Consider the following 19,853-nt stretch of genomic DNA (forward strand, 5'->3'; position numbering starts at 1 on the left):
CATGGTTTACCAATTCATAACCATATAAGCTTAATTACAATTCAACTAACATGTTAAACTTAACCATATCAAACCTTTTGCACATGCCACAACCAAAATGACCCAAATAAAGAAGCTAACGAAAAGAGTTATGATAGTGTAAGCATTGAAGTTGATCCGTCAGACCTGTTCTGCAAAATGTTAACTATAGAAAACAAAACAAAACAAGTAAGCTTATGAAGCTTAGTAAGTCTATAGTTAAAATTTAATTTAACTTACCTTAACTTATAAATGATCACTAATTAATCTTAAATCATTATAATCCTGACAACTATTTCCAAAATCACATATCATTAGTATCAAAACATTCAATCATATAATTCAATATACACAATGGCTCAAACCAAAGTTATCCATGCTTCCATATATATACACACAAACATATCGTTATACATAAATCCAACTAAAAGAGTAATTTAACATTTAAACATAAAATTTCATGGCTTGTTGAACTTTCGTAAATTGACTTGGATACTCAGATTTCCCCAAAACACACTAGAGAGCATCGAAATACTAACAGAGGCACCGTAGTGCAAATACAGAGGCACCGAAGTGCAATCTCATACAAGCGCGCATACTAATCCTATTGGCATGCCAATCGTATCCTAGCCGTTTACTACGTTCAAACGGGCATTATACTTAAATTCATAATATCAGTAATCAACCATTCAAAGGAACTTCTTATTTCCATACACATGCCATAAATCTATTACATTCATTTCAATATTGTGCAACACAAGATTTACCACTACCAAATATTCATTTTCTATTTGCACTTAATTACAACAATTAAAAATTTATAACTAAATAATGAAATTTCAAATTTATTACAATTAACTAGAAATTAATATATACTCATAAAAAAACACACATATACATATTATTTCACTATAAACTTACCTATGTTATGCTTTCGCTCCACTCGGAAAAACTAATCCGCAACTTTCTCTTTTCCCCGATTAATCTCTATACTATTCAATTCTTGATTTATATAATGATTATATTCAATATATGAATTTCAAATATACCATCAAACTTATTTCTATGCATATACCCTTAAATTTTTATATTTACAAATTTTTCCTAAACTTATACATTTTATATAATTTAGTCCCTAAATCCAAAATTCCAAATTTACTAAAATTTCATAGATTCCTATGCTAGCTGAATTTCTTTCTAAACTAGTACAGCCCATAATTTTTCAAAATTAATAAGAATTCCATGTAAATTGTAATATTTTTTAACTTAGTCTTTTAACTAAAACTAACAAAAATTCCTTTACAAAATATTTCTAAACCATAACCAAGATTACAAATTCATCATTTAACATAAAAAAATACCTAGAATTCATCAATGGTAAATTCCAAAACCTTTAAAAATTTTACAAAATAGTCCTCTAGTTAGCTAGATTAAGCTACAACGATTACAAAAATATAAAAATTACGAGAAACGAATTCACAAGCAATACAGGCCGAACCTTCAAAATCCATCAATGGTGTTTTCTTTTCTATTTTCGGTGGAGTATAATGTTAAAAGAAGATGATGATAAAATTTTATTTTTACTTTATTTAAGTTATAATTAATTAATTACTAGTTTACCTTTTATTTAAACATACATTTTAACTAATCACAAACCTATAATCGTCCACTAGTTTATAACATGGTATATTTGCAATATAAAACCTTTACAATTACTAAATAAACCATTAAATCATTAAAATTCAATAGTGATTAAATTTTACGTCTTTTACAAGTTAATCCTTTTTAATTAGTTAGCTATTCAAACATAAAAATTTCTAAATCGAACCTTCATAATGAGGTCCTGATACCTCATTTAGTGAAACCACTTGACTTTCGGAATAACCAGTTATACTTAGCCATTAATTTAATTAGCTAAAATTCATTAAGTAAAAAATTCAATAAAAATTGTTGTTGGCTCATGTAATTTAAATACTAATTATTACGGACTTACTCATCAAATTTCTGGTCCTGAAGCCATTGTTTTCAACACCATTGAAAATGGGTTGTTACACGTGTTTTCCTTTCAACTGTAACTATTCCAACGGCTACAAGAGCCCTAACAACCAAAAATTTTCCCTATATAAACCCCTCCAAACTTCATTCTTTTTAAATCAATACTTAATCCTCAATCCTCAATCATCAATCATCAATTCTCAATTCGTAATTATTTTTTAAAAAAATCTTTTTCTGAATTTTATTCTCTTCGATTTTATTTTACTCCTTGTAATTTTAAAATAGCAAATCAACTTATTCATGTGGATGACAAGCATATCTCCAATGTTCAATTACAAATGGTAAGAAAATATTATTAACTTATTTATTTTTAAATAGTTAATTATTATGTTGTTAACATTATTAATTTTTTATGTTTAATACTTAACCTAAAGATTGGATTTTGGAAACGTACATAAACAATTTAAGCGAAGGTGCATCGGATGTCATTTATGGACACTTGCGAGATGCAAGATTTGTAAAAGTGGCTCGCATACTCGAGGGAACTAAATTGGATCCCCTACTTATCAGTGTTTTGGTCGAAAGATGGAGACTAGAGACACACACATTCCATCTTCTCTGTGGTGAGTGTATAATTACACTCGAGGACATTAGTTTACAACTCGGTCTATCAGTCAATGGAGAAGTCATTACAGGGCCAGTGCTTAGTGCCAGTTGGAGCACATGTGAGTAACTACTAGGGTATGTGTCGAACAAGTTTAAGGATAGCCGAATCGAGATAAGATGGTTGGAGGACAACTTCAAAACTATCGAGGCTTTCGGAAATGACATTGAAAAAGAACAATTCAAGTGCGCATTCATATTGAGGTTGATCGGGGGTTTTCTCATTCCATATAAATATCAATATTTGGTACATTTAAGGTGGCTACTACTACTAGCCAACTTGAAAGAAGCGGGACAACTTAGTTGAGGATCAACGGTGCTGGCGATATTGTATCGAGAAATGTGTCAAGTAACGAAACCAGAAAAAGATAAAATCGGCAATTGCATGCTCCTTTTTCAATCAGAGGCATGGTATTGACTAACATTTTTATGCCCCCGAGTGGACCTCTCTTATGAATTTTCACTCGTAATATCGTAAAATTATTTTGATAATATCATTATCGTTTTAATTTTTCATTGTTGTAATTTTGAAAAAAAAACAAATTATTTGAATAGGTGGAACAATCTCGTGAGACACAACGGTATACCGACCGAGCTCAAGGATATCTGGCTAGCGTTAGATCAACAAACCAAAGAGGAGGTTAGTTAATGAATTTCAAATTTATTGATTTTTTATTCCAACATTTGTAATTAAATATTAGACACGTGCTAAAATTTATAAATTTGTATTGCAGTTTGTATGGATGTCATATGTGGATTTGAGGATTCAAGAATGCGTCCCATCCAAATTTTTGGTCAATTGCAACATATGGCACGTCAAAGTTCCATTAATCATTTTTACAATGGTCGAAATGTACGGATCTGACAGAGTGATGCGGCAGTTCAAGTGTATGCAACATATTCCACTACCACCCTAAGAGCTCAATGACTTGCATAATATCGACTTGTGAGAGAGAGTCAAGGAAGATTGGCCAACATTCCATAAGAAGTATAGCGAGATTTGGCATCATAGGTACGATTACTTGCCAACGCGTCAACCATTTCTCACACTAGAGTTGGCGACATCTCCAGATTACATGAATTGGTTCAGGCATAACGGCAAGTCATATCTATTGTCGACTTCAGAAAGGAGTAGGCAACATCGTAGTAGGAGACCAGAAGAGGGCCCATCAATATTAGGTCAAGAGAAGATGTTGCGGGGGGATCAACATTTGCTCTAGCTCCACACAATGACCCAATAGTCATGCAACCTCCTGGTCAATATTCCTAATGCCAACAATAAAGTAAGTATGAAATTCAAGTTTTTCACGACAACCTTGATAATTCCTAATGCCAAGTATTCTTATGTAAACAATCTACTTGAAAGCTCGGTATGGAAACTCAAGGGATTGCATTGAGTTTATTTTATAGAGCTCGTACCCCAATGTACATCAAACAATTCCAACAACAACACATGCCTCGGGCATTTCAAGTTTTTAAGGTATACAGTTAAAGTTTAATTTTGTGGGGGAGAAAACACTCCCCCGTAGCATTTTTCAGCAAGCCACATGTTTGACATATCAGTGGAAAATGCGTCCTACAAGAAGTGTTTTCACTACCATGCCAGTTGAAAATACGTCCTTCTCTCTAGCCATTTCAACACCCAAGCCAACTTGATTGCTTTTTCCTTTGAGCCTTGCAACCCGAGATTCCCGAGATAAATTTCATAGATTGCAACCCGAGATTCCTGGGATAAATTAAAAAATTTCTCTTTTACCCCGCCCCATCCCTTATATAAATGGTCGTTCTCATCCCCTACTCCAACATATCTCAGTCTCCTTTAAATTATTTTCTTTTTCTTTTTCTTGCATGTTAAAATTTATGGGTTTAAAGATTTATTTCTATCTGGGTTCACGGTGATACTTTAAGTTGTGTTTGGGTTCATGGTGATGTTGTGGAGTTCGGTAACCTACAAATTTCACCTGCTGTGTGAATATGGAATCATCACCTAAGAAGCCGAGATCGCATTGCAACTTGAGGTCCAAGTTGGCAGTGATTATACAATTTCGAGTTGAATTGTAACTAAGGCTTCAAGTTTACAAAGGTTATGTTGTCAAAGGATGAAGCATAATTTGGGCCCTAGTTGATGATGGTTATGCGGGCACAACAATGAGTTTCTCTTCAGTAGAGGAGCATGCTTTATAAAACTCACACAGAAGTGTGAGAAAGGAAAATGCAAGAGTCTTCAAGTATAATCAAGTAATTCGTGTTGTCCATCCCCACCAAATGTAGTGACCTTATTACTAAAACATGTTACACCTCAATTCTTTCATAGGTTATAGTAACGGGGTCACCGCCTTTGGTGGACATGGATAAAACAAAATACTTGATTATACTAAAACGTCACTATTTTTTTTCTTTCTTGTACTTTTGTTTGGGTTTTATAAAGCATCCTCCTCTGACGAGGAAAATCATGTTGTAGTGACCGCATAACCATTGTCAACTAGGGCTCCATTTATGCTCTATCCCTTGACAGTATAACTTTTGTAAACTTGAAGCCCTAGTTACACTTCAACCCTAAACTATATAATCATCGTCAATTGGAACCTGGAGTTGCAACACGATCTGGCTTCCTAGGTGATGGCTCCATACTCACATGGTAGATGAAATTTGTAAGTCACTCAACTCCACGAACTTCTAATTTCCAACTGCAAGAAAAAAAATTAGCAAATGGAAAACTAGTCCTACGGGGCGTGTTTTCCTTTCTATCCAAAAACAATGTAAATCAGTAAATTAAAAATAAAATAAAACAACCTATTTTCTCAAATTTTTTCCTAGCAAATTCTTCAAAATTAACCTTTAAAGTTTTATTCAAGTAATAACTCTATTTTAAAATTAGCATGACTCTTTTAACTAATAATCATAAATTAAATTATAATTATTTTTAAATGTGTAATTTTGAAAACTTTTATTAAATTAATATTTTAAATGTATAATTATCACAATTTCTATTTTACTTTAATTTTATTTTTAAATATGAATTTAATAATAGGATAAAAAATAAAAGTGTTTTCACCAATTCAAAAATATTTTCAAAACTCGTACTTATATATATATATATATATATATATATATATATATATATATACACAATTTTACTTTTATATCTTATTATGTACATGCCTATTTATTTTTAGTATCAAGTAACAAAATAGCAAATTTTAAACAAAAATAAGTCTTTCGATATCTTCAAATGTGTTAAAAATATTGAAATTAATTTAAATAATTATCCACTCAATTTTGAACTCAAGAAATTAAATTACCGAAAAATATAGAATTAATGGAATTAAAAACATTAACAACTAACATAACAGTATTGTAACATTCTATATCACTCACAAGGTTTAAGTTGTTTAATTCTTTTAATTTTTAGATTTTAAAATTTAAGTCTAATTATTAATATTATTAAATATTTTTGTTAAATTTATCACTATAATATTTTTAAAAAACTCACTTAATAATAATATTATTTAAAAATAACATTGTAATAAATATAAATTTAATAAAACAATTTTAATAATGTTTACGGTTAAATTTATATTTTAAAATTTTAAAAATAAAAATATATAAATTAAATTTCAAAGGACATATCTTCTCTTCCAACAAAATAACATTGTACCACTACCAAACTTTGAAGTCATAGATTGTTGGTCAATATGAAATCAGATGGTGATGCGATTGTCATTTTCTAATGAACTTTACCTTAAAAGGACCATCATTCTCTTGGAAAGTAGAATTAGGCACATTATCAGAAGTTTACTTAAATTAAAATATTATTTTTGTAAAATTCCATTTGGGAATATAACTACCATCTAATAGTCAAATTATATTTGTATATATACAAACTTTTGTGTATATACTTGCCATCTGTAAATGGAAATACCTTTTCAAGTATCAATGTCACTCCACCACTACTTCAAACTTAGCAAACTTTCTTCTCAACTAAAATAGTTTTACATCAAAATATTTTAAAATTTAACTTTATTTCGAATTATTTAATTTTATTAATAATACATAAAATTATATATTATTAGTACATAAAATATTAATCTTTTAAATTTATCAAAAACACTAGTATATGATTAAATTTATTATTTTAAATATATTTGTATTGCATATAAAATTTTATCATATTTGTATAAGATATTGTGTTTGTTAATATTAAATTATGAGACACCAGAAAATATATTTATAAAATATTTATATAAATTAAAAATAAAGTTTGGTTGAACTTATGAGGATTATGGTGTTCTACTTCTAGTTTTAAAACTCACCATAGTAATATCTTATAAAAGAAAAATATAAAAGGATAGAAACACCCTTAAATCATAATTATTATTTTGTTAAAAAAACTTTTAGTAATCTTATAATTAAGGATGTGTTTGATAAATTAAAATTTTAAGTGTTAAAAATTAAATATGAAATTTTATTGCTAATTTTTTAAGTGCTGAATTTTATTAAAAATTATTCTATAAATTAGTAAAATAAATATTGAATATAATTATATTATTTGATAAAAGTAATTTTTAATTTTAATTTTAATCTTATTAGTATAATATTTTATATTATTTTAGATAAAAAAATAAATATGATAATTTGAATATCTCATTTTTAGAAAATAATTTAATTTATTTTTAATAAATTAAAATTAATTTAATATTTTCTACATTGAGTGATAAGTAGCTACCTAGTTACTTATTTTATTCAACAATATTTTTTGTTAAAAATTTTATATTAAATAAAAATTATTATCAAACACATTAAAAATATTAAATATTGAAAATCATTTCTAATATCGAAAATTTTAATGGTTTATCAAACACACTCTAAGTTATTTTTGAGTATCTAATTGACTCGTCACACAAACTCAATCAAAAGCTTAAATAATAACATAGATAAATATATTTAATAATTAATTGTTTTATATTAAAAATAATTAAATATTTTTAATTTACTTAAAATTCCACGTGTTATTAATCCAGTGAATGAGAGTAATATAGATATGTAAGGGGACCTTTAAAACAAAGGTAGTCCTTTCAATTCAGTATTGTTGGTAGCTGCTTAGTATTGCTTATCAAGCAAATACTTTAATATCCATGGAGATCAACAACCCTAATCCCTCAAAAATGGATAGGAAATTCATTGAGAGAAACAGGAGAATTCAAATGAAAGCTCTCTATTCTAAGCTCAATTCCCTCGTTCCACATCACAGCTCTAGGGTTTACTCCTCTCTCTCTCTCTCTTAATCTTTTACATACGAACTTGCTCCAAAATGTGCACAGATCTTTGCTAAATCTGGGGTTTTTCTTCCCCTCTTTATTTGCATTGCATGATGCATGGGGTTTATTCAATTTGCAGGAAGCAATATCACTGCCTGATCAACTAGATGAAGCTACAAATTACATAAAACGTTTAAAGGCAAACTTGGAGAGGATGAAGGAAATGAAAGACGGATTAAGGGGATTAGAGGAAAGGGGAAATACAAGTCGCAGCTATGGGTCAAAATCTCCTCAAATCCAGATTCAAGAAATTGGTTCTTCTTTGGCGATCGCCTTGAACACTGGCTTCAACAGTCAGTTCATTTTCAATGAAACCATCCGTATTGTTCATGAAGAAAGAGCCGAGGTTGTGAATGCCAATTTCTCTGTTGTCGATGATGATACTGTTTTCCACACTATTCATCTCAAGGTACTCTTTGCTACTGTGCTTTCTTCACATTCATTTACCCCCCCCCCCTTTTTTTGATGAATATTGGTTTGTGGGTTTTGTTTTTGAAATTCTTGGGTTGAAAACGTTGTAGACTGGGGAGCCATCCACAGCTGCCAGGATATCTCAAAGATTGAACAAGTTTGTCCACGATGCTGATGCATCCAATAAGTACTGAAAGGTACTGTATTAATGGGGTAAATAATCTGAATCATTGATCTTATAAACTGTTGTAGGGATATAGAAATGTGAGTCAGCAATGCCTCTTGGTGATTAGTATATCATGAAATAATGCTGCTTGGCAACTACAGCTATTGTTATGAAATTATAAATGATGTTTTCAATTCCCCATATGAAATCTTCTTGTTGTTTTAGGTTGGAAATGGTGTTACTGAATATTTGGAATATAACACAGAATCTATTTTTCCTGAAATATGCCACCTTTATTTACATATGAATTTCTAATGAATTAATGTTTTTTTTTCTTTTAATTTTTATAAATTCAAATAAATATTAGCCTATTTTACTTGTTTCTATTTTCGTTAGTCTTGTATGTAAAGTGCATTTTAAAGCAAAGAAAGAAAGCCTTAACTTGTTTGAACCGATGAATCGCAATACTTGACTCTTAAGATTATTGGGAAAAGCTTTTTTATAATCAATTAGAAAGATGGTTGTTAAAAAAATGTAGGAGATTTAACTCATACAATCACTTAATTTTAAAAAATAATATTCAAGAAAGATTGGAAGGAAAGGTTTTCCCACCTAAGAAAAGCATGTAAGTTTAGTATAAAGGCATGTTTGTAATTTTCAGTGAAACTTCCTTTTGTTCTTTTTAGATTAATACCAGGACATATATTTACATGGAATGAGAATTCAATTATGTTATGAACAAAAAGGAAGTCAGTCAATTGTGGAAGTCTTTGGAGAAGTTCTTAGGAAGTTGGATCATACAATATTATAATACAATATATGTATATTTGTTAAAATTATATAAATTCTATTCTATATATGAAAAAAGAATAGATTCATCTGTATGTATTGAATGACGTTTGCTTGCCTTTTTTTTTTTTTTTTAGCTTCAATTAATTTAAAACATCATATTTGTAGACTGGTTAGATGAGACGCAAATAGAGGGAAGCAGAAGTATAAAAAACACTTTATTTTAATATAACCTTTACCAAATTTGCCGTACAGCAAAACCTAGGGGTAAGCATTCGATCGAATCGAATCGAATCGAATCGAATTGAAAATTTTCGAGGTAATCGAGTTTTCGAATCTTATTTTATCATCCTAACTTTATTTGAAATTTTCTCGAATCGAGTCGAGTGAGATGGAATTCGAATCGAATCGAATCGAATATATTTGTTCGAGTTAAATTTTAAAAAATAATTTTGGGTCCTTGTAACCACTGTCAGCCATCGTAATAAAATTTATCCACCTTAATTAAAATTTTTATTAATTTTCATCACCTCATAATTTATTTATTAATCTTTTATATACGGGTTAGCTTCTTTGTTTGCTTAGTTGCTTCAATTATCTTCAGATTCTTGTCACTATGTATTTTCGAATTAAAAAATATATTAGATGTAAAAATGTGATTTTTTAATAAAAATTATTTTAAAGATAAAATGTGAAATTGATACCAATATAAAATTTTAACATGAATATTTAATAGCATAATTAATAATTTAATTTTAATATAAATATTCAATATGACTAAACAATCCAATAATATAAATAATATAAAATGTGAAATTTAATTTAATAATATAAATAGTAGATATAAATAAAATTATTACTATTTATATTTAGTGATTTTTTAGATAATTTTAATTTTTATTTGAGAGTATAGGGTGAGAAGTAAAAATTTAGGGGCAAATAAAAGTTTTGGGAGATAAAAGTTTTGAGGGAAAGTAAATAGGGAAGAGTAAAATTTTAGAGGGAAAATATTAAAAAAAATTGGGGGTGGATTTGGGGTAGATGAGAGGTGAGATTAAAAGGAAGTAAAAATTTTAAGAGGAAAATAGGAGGGAGTAAAAATTATGGGGGAAAATAAAAAGTTTTGAGTGTTTTGGGGAATAAAATTTTGAGTAAAAGTAAATGGAAGAGTAAAATTTTAGTGGGAAATGGATTTTGGGTAGATTGGGGGGTTGGGATTGAAGGGGAGTAAAAGTTTTGGAGGGAAAGTGGGAAGGAGTAAAAGTTTTAAGGGAAAAGTAAAAAGGTTTCGGAGTTTGGGGTAAAAATGTAAAATATTATAGTTTGATATTTGAATTATTCGAATTATTCGAGTTATTCGAATTCGAAAACTCAACTCGATTCGAACTCGAAATTCGAAAAAAAAATTCTAGTTGACTCGAATAATTCGAATAACTCGATTCGTTTAACTCGAAATTCGAATTTTTTTTCGATTTTTTCAAGTTGAATCGAGTTTTACTCACCCCTAGCAAAACCCATGTATTGACATCATAATTAGGGTGTTCAATATTTTAAGTATGGTTTGAGTTTAAATCACGTTAGTTGTTTTGTTGTTAAAGTTTTATTCTCCTTTTATAATTCATCAAAAAAATATTATCTTAACAAAGTGATAGTTGAATTTAGATGTACTAGTGATTTTGGCACTCACACTACAAGCCAGGATTAATTATTTTTTAATTATAATTTTTATATTTGAAATTTAATTCTCATACTTTTATGTTAAATTTAAAGTGAATTTAAGTAATGAATATTTTTTACTCCATAAATTAATGGATAATTATTTAGTACACAGTAATAGAAAGTTTTATTTCACAAGTAGGGTTGAGATTTTACCACGTTCTTATTTTAATTTTTAAATACAATTTAAAGATATATAGCAAAATCCCAAACTTACTTGTGGAGTTAAAACTTTCCACGGCCAATATATCAAATAAATATTTTAAATTAATATCGAATAATAGATCTAATATTCAAATATGTAATATATAAATCAATAAAAGATAAATTGAATAATTAACTTTTATTATACATTTAAGCACTATGTAAAACGAAAGATTAGCGTTAGGTATAGATTATCTTAGGTCATATTATGGTATTGGTCATTCTACTATGCTTACATTTACGGTTTAATCTATATACTTTTGTTTGATCTAGTTTGGCCCCTCTATTATTATAATCTCGTTCGTTAATCCAAATTATTAGCACCCTTAGGGTATGTTTGGATAACATATAATAATTGGATGAAAGTGTACTTACTAGGGTAGTAATTTACAAAAAATTGTAATACCCTAAGTATATTTGGTTGATAGAGTGTAATTACATCGTAATCTCATATGCCGTGTTCAATAGTACAAGTTGTAATTGCAGTTATATAATTTGTATTTTAAAAATATTAATCACTATAAAAATTATCAATATGATAAAATAATTTCTAAACGAGTAGCAAAAATTAAAATCAAATCATCATATGTAATATATTAGTCCAAGAAAATAGTAGATAATACGACAAGTAATAAAAATAACAAGAAAAATAAATATTATATGCAATTTGTTCTAATTTCTCTAGCACTCCATATTATTGTGTTATTCCCTCTTTAACATTTAATACATGTCCATTACTCATTATCATCATTTCTTGGTCCTTAATCGAGCCCATCATCATCTAAATCTGAAGCTTTGTATGTGTCATTAAGATTATCAAGATCTCCTTATTCCATATACACTTTGTTTGCAACATGCTAATACAATCCAACATTTTTTTCATGCTATATTGAGGTGATATTGTTAATATAGGAAATCTTTTTTAGAACAACAAATATCCTCTAAACCACATTTCAAAGCTTTAAATGTTTTAAATTAAAGAGTTTGCAAGTACACTTTTTTATATCATATAGCATGTAATGAAATAAGTTATATCCATATTCTTTTACCATAATTTTTATATATAAGTATATTATAACACTTTCAGCTTTTATAATTTTTTTATATTATACCTTTAAGCCACAACTTCAAAAAATTTAGAATTTACATAATATATTTTTCTTATAATTTTATAAAATTAAGATACACATAAATTACTTTTTACAATATAATTTTTTTAAAGATTTATAGTATTATTTGAGAAATTTTTGACATAATCATCCCAAACACATATATGTGTTCATGCTTATAATATAATTTTATAACTTAAACTTGTATAAAAATAATTTCTTAAAGTTAAATCATGTAAAACCAATGTGCTATGTAAGTGAAGAGTTATATTGGGAATATGCATAACGGAATTTCCCAATTAAATGAAATGTGATATATCAGTAATAGTAAACAAGGGTATTCGATACTAGAGGAAGTTGAAATAAGTAATATGTTGTTAGATATTAATTTGAGGTATGGATTAAATTTTAAAAATGAAAACTAAAGGGTTAAATCATAAATATTTAAAAGTTGAAGGGTTAAATTAAAATATAGAAAATTTGAAGGACTAAAGTTACAATTATACCAAAAGTTGGAATGGCTCAATTGTATATATTAAAAATTTTCAAAGGCAAAATGATTATTTTGCAAGTGAGATAATTTTGGTAAAATTACCAAAATGCTCTTAGACACACTGTATTGAATTTGAGCCATTAGATTTGCTTTATGATGAAAGATTTAATAAGGGCCATTGGATCAAAGATAAATATATTTATTATAATTATTAATCATGAATTGTTGGCACATATTGAGCCATTGGATTTTGATGGAAAGTGAGATGAAATATTAGCCATTGGATTGAAATTATTATTATAAGATATTTTATATTATTTTATGATTATAAAAAGAGAATAATGAATAATTTTCTTCATTCATCCATGCATCACATGTCCATAGCATGGAGGAAGAGAGAAAATTTTGGTTTTCTTACAATTCAATTCTTCAATAAAATTTAACTTTTCAATCCCAAACCATAGAAATTTCTGTAACGCTCAAAACCCGACTCAATTCATCGGGTCCGGATCTCAAGTGTTACTAAACAATACAAATGACTTAACAAAAATAGTTTGCAATGTCTCATTTATTTTAAAACTGTTATTTGTAGCTCCAAAAGAAAAGCTTAACATTTGTTAATTTAAAATAAAATATATGATAAATAACTTATTACATCATATTTGATACATGCCTTTACAAGTTAGAAATTAGTTTTAAGGTAGACTCAAAAGGCATATTCAAGATTGTACCATAAATCCACTATATGCATAATAGCCCACTCCGCCACCATCTTAGCATAGTCATCACTTTGTCCCTCCATGCGAAGCCTCTTCAACGACAAACCTGAAAATAACAACAAACCTTGTAAGTATAAGTGTTCTTAGTGAATCCTACTATAACCATACATTTATGGATACATTGCAATTTTGTATGAATTCCTATGAGTCGACCATATTCTGCACCATTTATTTCTGTTGATATCATCACAATGTTATCATTATTTTATATACCAGTTATCATATCCTTATCATACTTAATCTTCCATATCTTGTTAACTGAGGAATCATTCTAATCATTTCATAAATCTCTTGTCTCATAATACTTATCTAACAGAACATACCCTTAGAAACTACTTCCAACAATCCACACCTTAACCCATACTCTTATTTCAAACAACTGCTCACTGACATTATCTTGGGTGGATACATATATATGGTGGATACTTACCCAGAGTTTCATACCATTGGTTCACACTCAGACATATCCTGATCCAGATCTGCACATTTATTCATACTGATAATTCACCATGTATAACATCCATATGAACTCCATATCATGCTATATCAGAATCTCATAATTCAAAATAGCATTAACTCAGATTCAGAATAAATTTAGAAAAATATGCAATATCCCTCACTTTTCAAATTTACAGTTCATTATGATAGATGCCCTTCTTAACATACAGATATACATTCTTTTCCACGGAACCCTTATGACTTTATTCAACTCTTATTCCAGAGCATATCAATACCTTATCTTGATCATACTTATTACAAAAGAGACAGACATTCAGATTCATAGCTTACCAAATATTCTTGATAGTTCATGCCACATAGACTTAGCAAAGCACACCATACATGCAATCAGATAAAGTACGCCACTAAAGCGACCCATTTAGAGTTCGCCACAAAGGTTATTCTTTGTTGTCGTGTTTACGATATGGATTTTCCTAAACTTACATTACGTGAGGTTTACCCATCATTTTCCTGGGACACACAGAGAACCCCATTGGGCAATCACCATTCCCTAGTTCTTTTTCAAAGGGTGCCATGACCATGGACTTTTCCTTCAGAGTTCATATCAAAATTCGTGTTTTTAGTCCCAACAAACTCCATTAGAAACCAACACGATGAACAGAACCAGACTCTCTTGATAGACCCTTCATGTATTGACACAATCTAAATTCAACCTTTTACTTCACTAATATACACTCAATCAAAATACACACATTTCATAGCATACATTTCAAACATATACATACTCATCCAAACTTCAATGTTTCAATACTCATACACCAATTATCATATAATATACTTTTCATGACTTCGAATCCATTGTTCAATCAATTTCCTATAGATGACTCACAATAGGATCAGTATACATATAGAAGTCAACATAAAACTCACCTTATGCCTACGTACAGTAGCTTGAACTCCAGATTCAAACTTCCACCATGAAACTACAACAACCACTGCTTACAAAATATATGAACACCATTAAAACTCATTCGCATACTATTTACCATCATCTCGAGTACAGATAACCCCCATGCAAAGCTTTATTTCTTCATCTTACTGTTGATGTACCCATATAAACTTAAACTTTCATAACTTAACATGCAGAGTCATAATACTTACCTTGACATGGAGTATCTACTAATAAAAATATAGAATTATAACTTCTAGCTTAAAGAAGAAAGAAATGTTTTTGGTTCCTTAAGAATAAGATAATAACACTTTAAAATAAGGAAGAAGAAAACTCCCTTTTTTTTTCAAGTATGAATACATATATATACAACCTATATCCTTGTTATGGAACTTGACATGTGTCACAATCTTTCAGAATTGTCCTTATTTTAGTCTACGACCCTTGAGAAGAACATAAAGGATCATCCAATAAATTTATTTATACCAAACTCATCTACTCAATTGATCCCTAACTAGAATGTTTACAACGTAACTAGCACAATAATTTCAACCAAACTTGGCGTACAATATCTTTGGTGTTAACCCAACTTGCAATTTCTTCAATACTTTTACCGAGCTCTTTCTCTTTACAACTCAACACATTTTAAGGTCATTATTTACCTAATATATCAAATTTTTTTATGCGCCCATTCTATAGGCCTAAAAGAAACTATTGGGGGGATAGAACTACGCCACATATATTACTCTCAGTCTATGCGCCAAAACTTAAGACCCGCCAAAATAGGGATGCTACAGTTTATATAGAAACCAAAGATAAGAAAGTGATGAAAGTACTGTAGACAAAGGAAAGAAAGTGATAAAAGTGTGAAAGGAATAGAAAAGTAGCAAAGGGAGTGAAATCTAGCTAAAAAGAGTGTGCTGAAAGTGATCGTGTGGAAAGTGTTCGTGAGTGGCTTACCGAATCACATTGCATCAACACGGTAAGATGGAAAAGTATGAATTTCAATTTATGGACAATAATGTGGCATGTACTTATATAAGGAAGGTGTTAAATAGATAGTAAAATGCCTTGAAAACAAGTTCTGTTGAAGTGGGAATGTCTTGAAGATTGTATGGTTAATGATTAGTGATTGAACATGGATGAGTTACATGATGTTTTGAAGGATGTATTGAGGTATTTTAAAGATAATAATGGAACTTAAGTAATATATTAATATTGAAATGTGACATCTTTTGCTCGAGTTATTGATTTGACTCGTGTAAGAGATGTTACAATTGTTGATTCTATAAGAGTAGGGCCAAGTTGTATATCGAATCACATCCTAGTAGAGCACTATATGGTCTTACATTATACGATACCTATTTAGTGAAAGCCATATCAAGCTCCTCTGTATAACCCTCTTCGTTTTTAAGAAAACTCCAAGCACTTAACACACCGTTGAAACCCTACCTAACTTTTTACATCTTCTTTAATAGATTTTCGTGTACTAGTGTGAACCACATCCAACTATCGTCTCAACCTTGTTTAGTGCTTCTCGACACACCTTTGCGAACCATGTTCAACTATTGTCTAAATGTTGCATTGACAAAACTATTGCCATAACATTAAAAAAATTATTAATATAAGCCACTTACAAAGCTAAGCTCTTAATCTAAGTAATTAATATTTAAATTTTAATAGTAAAATGTTACTTAAAAATTAAATATAAAACCGCTTTTAAGTTTTGCATTAGTGCAAGCAGATTCTTTCCCACTTAAAATATATTTATATGAGTAGCACTCAGATAGTGGAGGCCCAATTAGAGATCCGAGTTCTCATATTAATCTAAACAAAGGGCCCAAATTCCTATGGTAAACCTGTCATTTAAGACAATCCCCTCCGCCGGTCTAGGGTTTTCTTTTATCTTCTTACACTGTTTTACTCTTTATACACTTCGGCTCCACTGCAAGAAAAATCTAGAGATCCGTCGACAATGGTAGGAGTTTTCGAAGTAGGCGCCGTTCCGTTTAATCCTGACGGCTGGGGTCCGCCCGACTCCACCACCGCCACCGCGCCGTCCACCACCACCACTCTCCCTCTTCACGTTCCTTTCGCTCCCTTCTCCCGCTCTGAAAAACTCGGCCGAATCGCCGACTTCACCCGATCTTTTGCAAATGCCAATCCATCTAACCGCCCTTCTTCAGGGAAGCCTGGCGCAGCCTCCTCAGAGTCCCCCTTCGATTTCTCGCTCGACCTCGATACTTTCCCTCTTGCAAACCCCGAAGACGATTCTTCCTTTCGTTTAGTCGACGCAAAGCCGCCTACTCGACCTAAATTTGGCCCCAAGTGGCGCTTCAACCAACACCGACCTCAACTTCCTCAACGGCGAGATGAAGAAGTTGAGGCCCGTAAAAGAGAAGCTGAAAAAGAACGAGCCCGACGTGACCGTCTTTATAATCTCAACCGATCGAACCAGAACCAGCAACGTCGTGAAGCTGCGATTTTCAAATCCTCCGTCGATATCCAACCAGAGTGGAACATGCTGGATCAAATCCCTTTCTCAACATTCTCCAAATTATCCTTTTCCGTTCCAGAACCTGAAGATTTACTTCTCTGCGGTGCTTTAGAGTATTACGATCGGTCCTTTGATCGAATTACCCCGAAGAACGAACGGAGACTCGAGAGGTTCAAGAACAGAAACTTCTTTAAAGTCACCACGACTGACGACCCGGTGATCCGAAGATTGGCAAATGAGGACAAAGCAACTGTTTTCGCCACTGATACGATTCTGGCAACGTTAATGTGTGCACCCAGGTCAGTTTATTCTTGGGACATTGTGATTCAACGTGTTGGGAATAAACTATTTTTCGACAAAAGAGATGGGTCACAGTTAGATTTGCTATCGGTCCACGAGACCTCTCAGGAGCCATTGCCTGAAGCTAAAGATGATATTAACTCTGCTTATTCATTGAGTGTTGAAGCAGCTTACATAAATCAGAATTTTTCACAGCAGGTTTTGGTTAGGGATGGGAATAAGGTTAGTTTTGATGAGCTGAACCCATTTGCCAATGAAGGTGATGAGGTGGCTTCTGTGGCATATCGGTATAGGAGGTGGAAACTTGATAATGATATGTATTTGATTGCACGGTGTGAGGTTCAGAGTGTTGTTGAGGTTAATAATCAAAAGTCTTTCCTCACTTTGAATGCGCTTAATGAGTTTGATCCCAAGTATTCTGGTGTTGATTGGAGGCAGAAGTTGGAAACACAAAGGGGGGCAGTCTTGGCTACCGAGTTGAAGAACAATGCGAATAAGTTGGCTAAATGGACTGCTCAATCAATTTTAGCTAGTGCCGATTTGATGAAATTGGGTTATGTTTCGAGGGTTCATCCTAGGGATCATTTTAACCATGTGATATTGGGTGTTGTTGGTTATAAGCCAAGGGATTTTGCTGCACAAATTAATCTGAATACTGCTAATATGTGGGGGATTGTGAAGTCCATTGTGGATTTGTGTATGAAGTTGAATGAGGGGAAATATGTGCTTGTGAAGGATCCATCAAAGCCTCAAGTTAGGATTTATGAGGTCCCAGCTGATGCTTTTGAGAATGATTACGTGGAAGAACCATTGCCAGAAGAGGAGCAGGTTCAGCCACCGACGGAGGATACTGAAGCTGGGGAGCCGAATGGCACTACAAATGATGTTGAGGCAAAAGAGACTGAGACACAAACTTAATGGTAATGGTTCCTTGGGATTTTTCTTAATATATTCCTCTGCATTTTGTGGTGTTCCACTAGACTATTATCTCAAAGACTTCCATGCAAGTTAATTTCCCTTATTCTTATGTTAGTACTTGGCATGTTGTATGGATCCAAATATTATTGAGTTAACCACAGTACCATATACTAGTATTTATAACTTGATTTTCTTTCTTTTTTTTTTTTTTAATATACAAAGCGTTTGTAATCATATGAAACTTGGCTTTTCATGTTATCTTATCCTCCCTTAATGATGTTCAATTTTCTTTTCTATTTTACCATTGCTCATAAAATTTTAAGAGGTTAGAATTGTTTAGCCACTTCCCTACAACATTTTGTTCAATTTGAAATCCTTGAAATCTATATAGTTCATCTGGGGTTATATTGGAAATATCTTTTTGATTTGGTGGTATGTTGTATGGCATGCAAATTTCAAATTTCAAGAACTTTATTAGTTGCTTATGTATTGAAGCAATCATTTGTTTTGTGGAGCAACTCTTCGTTGTTATACTTGCTATATTGTGTGGATGCTTTGTCTTTGATTGTCTGCTTGCTGTGTCAGTTGTGTCTTATGCTTGCGGTTTTCAGTGTTGATTGCTAGAGCTTATTGGTGATTAAGGAGGACAACAATCCAGGGGATGTTATCGCCTGAAAAGGACCACGTTTGAAGCTCAAAATTAGTTCACTGTATTTTTCTTTCTTAGCTATTTTTGTGAATCTGCAAGCCGACCTGGCAAACATGTTCGGGCAGATTTTGTAGGAGCATTTATTCAACTTTTGAAAGTGATTGATAAGTATGCTTTGAAGCTTACATGCTAGTCAAGAACTGTGATACCGAGTTTACAAGGCTTTTGCATTTTCATATTCTCTTTTATCTGGAGGCTGTTTCTTTTCCTGCAGTGTTATGAACTTCGCATTTTTTAAATGTTATATTTTTGGTCATCTGATTCGAGTTACTCTTAACACTATTGGATTAAAAGAGTGGAAAGCTAAAGAAAAGTAAGTGACTATATCAAATGGGTTGGGTTAGGTCAGATTTAAGTTGG

At 30.9% G+C, this 19,853-nt stretch overlaps 2 protein-coding genes across 3 annotated transcripts; both read left to right on the forward strand.

Annotated features, from left to right (window-relative positions):
* The first annotated feature begins 7,727 nt into the window (after positions 1 to 7,727).
* Positions 7,728 to 8,854, forward strand: LOC108485998 (transcription factor bHLH162-like). Its single transcript, XM_017789829.2, has 3 exons — positions 7,728 to 7,934; positions 8,074 to 8,403; positions 8,516 to 8,854. Exons 1-3 carry the CDS (start codon positions 7,812 to 7,814, stop codon positions 8,597 to 8,599), a joined length of 537 nt encoding a protein of 178 aa, XP_017645318.1. The 5' UTR covers positions 7,728 to 7,811; the 3' UTR covers positions 8,600 to 8,854.
* Positions 8,855 to 16,860: 8,006 nt separating this feature from the next.
* On the forward strand, positions 16,861 to 19,653 carry LOC108486325 (eukaryotic translation initiation factor 3 subunit D-like). Of its 2 annotated transcripts, none has more exons than XM_017790321.2 (2): positions 16,861 to 18,786; positions 19,370 to 19,653. In XM_017790321.2, the coding sequence occupies exon 1, from the start codon at positions 17,045 to 17,047 to the stop codon at positions 18,782 to 18,784; it is 1,740 nt and encodes a 579-aa protein (XP_017645810.1). In that variant the 5' UTR covers positions 16,861 to 17,044; the 3' UTR covers positions 18,785 to 18,786; positions 19,370 to 19,653. The 2 variants fall into 2 exon arrangements, with proteins under 2 accessions (XP_017645810.1, XP_017645809.1); XM_017790320.2 differs by having other exon boundaries at positions 19,396 to 19,653.
* Positions 19,654 to 19,853: the final 200 nt, after the last annotated feature.

The sequence above is a fragment of the Gossypium arboreum genome, chromosome 6 (assembly GCF_025698485.1).
Source record: "Gossypium arboreum isolate Shixiya-1 chromosome 6, ASM2569848v2, whole genome shotgun sequence".
Taxonomy (NCBI): domain Eukaryota; kingdom Viridiplantae; phylum Streptophyta; class Magnoliopsida; order Malvales; family Malvaceae; genus Gossypium; species Gossypium arboreum.

What these genes read in the sequence shown, in the direction of transcription:
- LOC108486325 (XM_017790321.2), top strand. Translation starts at nt 17,045, where the DNA reads ATGGTAGGAGTTTTCGAAGTAGGCGCCGTTCCGTTTAATCCTGACGGC.
- LOC108485998 (XM_017789829.2), top strand. Translation starts at nt 7,812, where the DNA reads ATGGAGATCAACAACCCTAATCCCTCAAAAATGGATAGGAAATTCATT. An exon ending in TTCCACATCACAGCTCTAGG is followed by an intron (nt 7,935 to 8,073) that starts GTTTACTCCTCT and finishes TTCAATTTGCAG; the next exon opens with GAAGCAATATCACTGCCTGA. An exon ending in TCCACACTATTCATCTCAAG is followed by an intron (nt 8,404 to 8,515) that starts GTACTCTTTGCT and finishes AAAACGTTGTAG; the next exon opens with ACTGGGGAGCCATCCACAGC.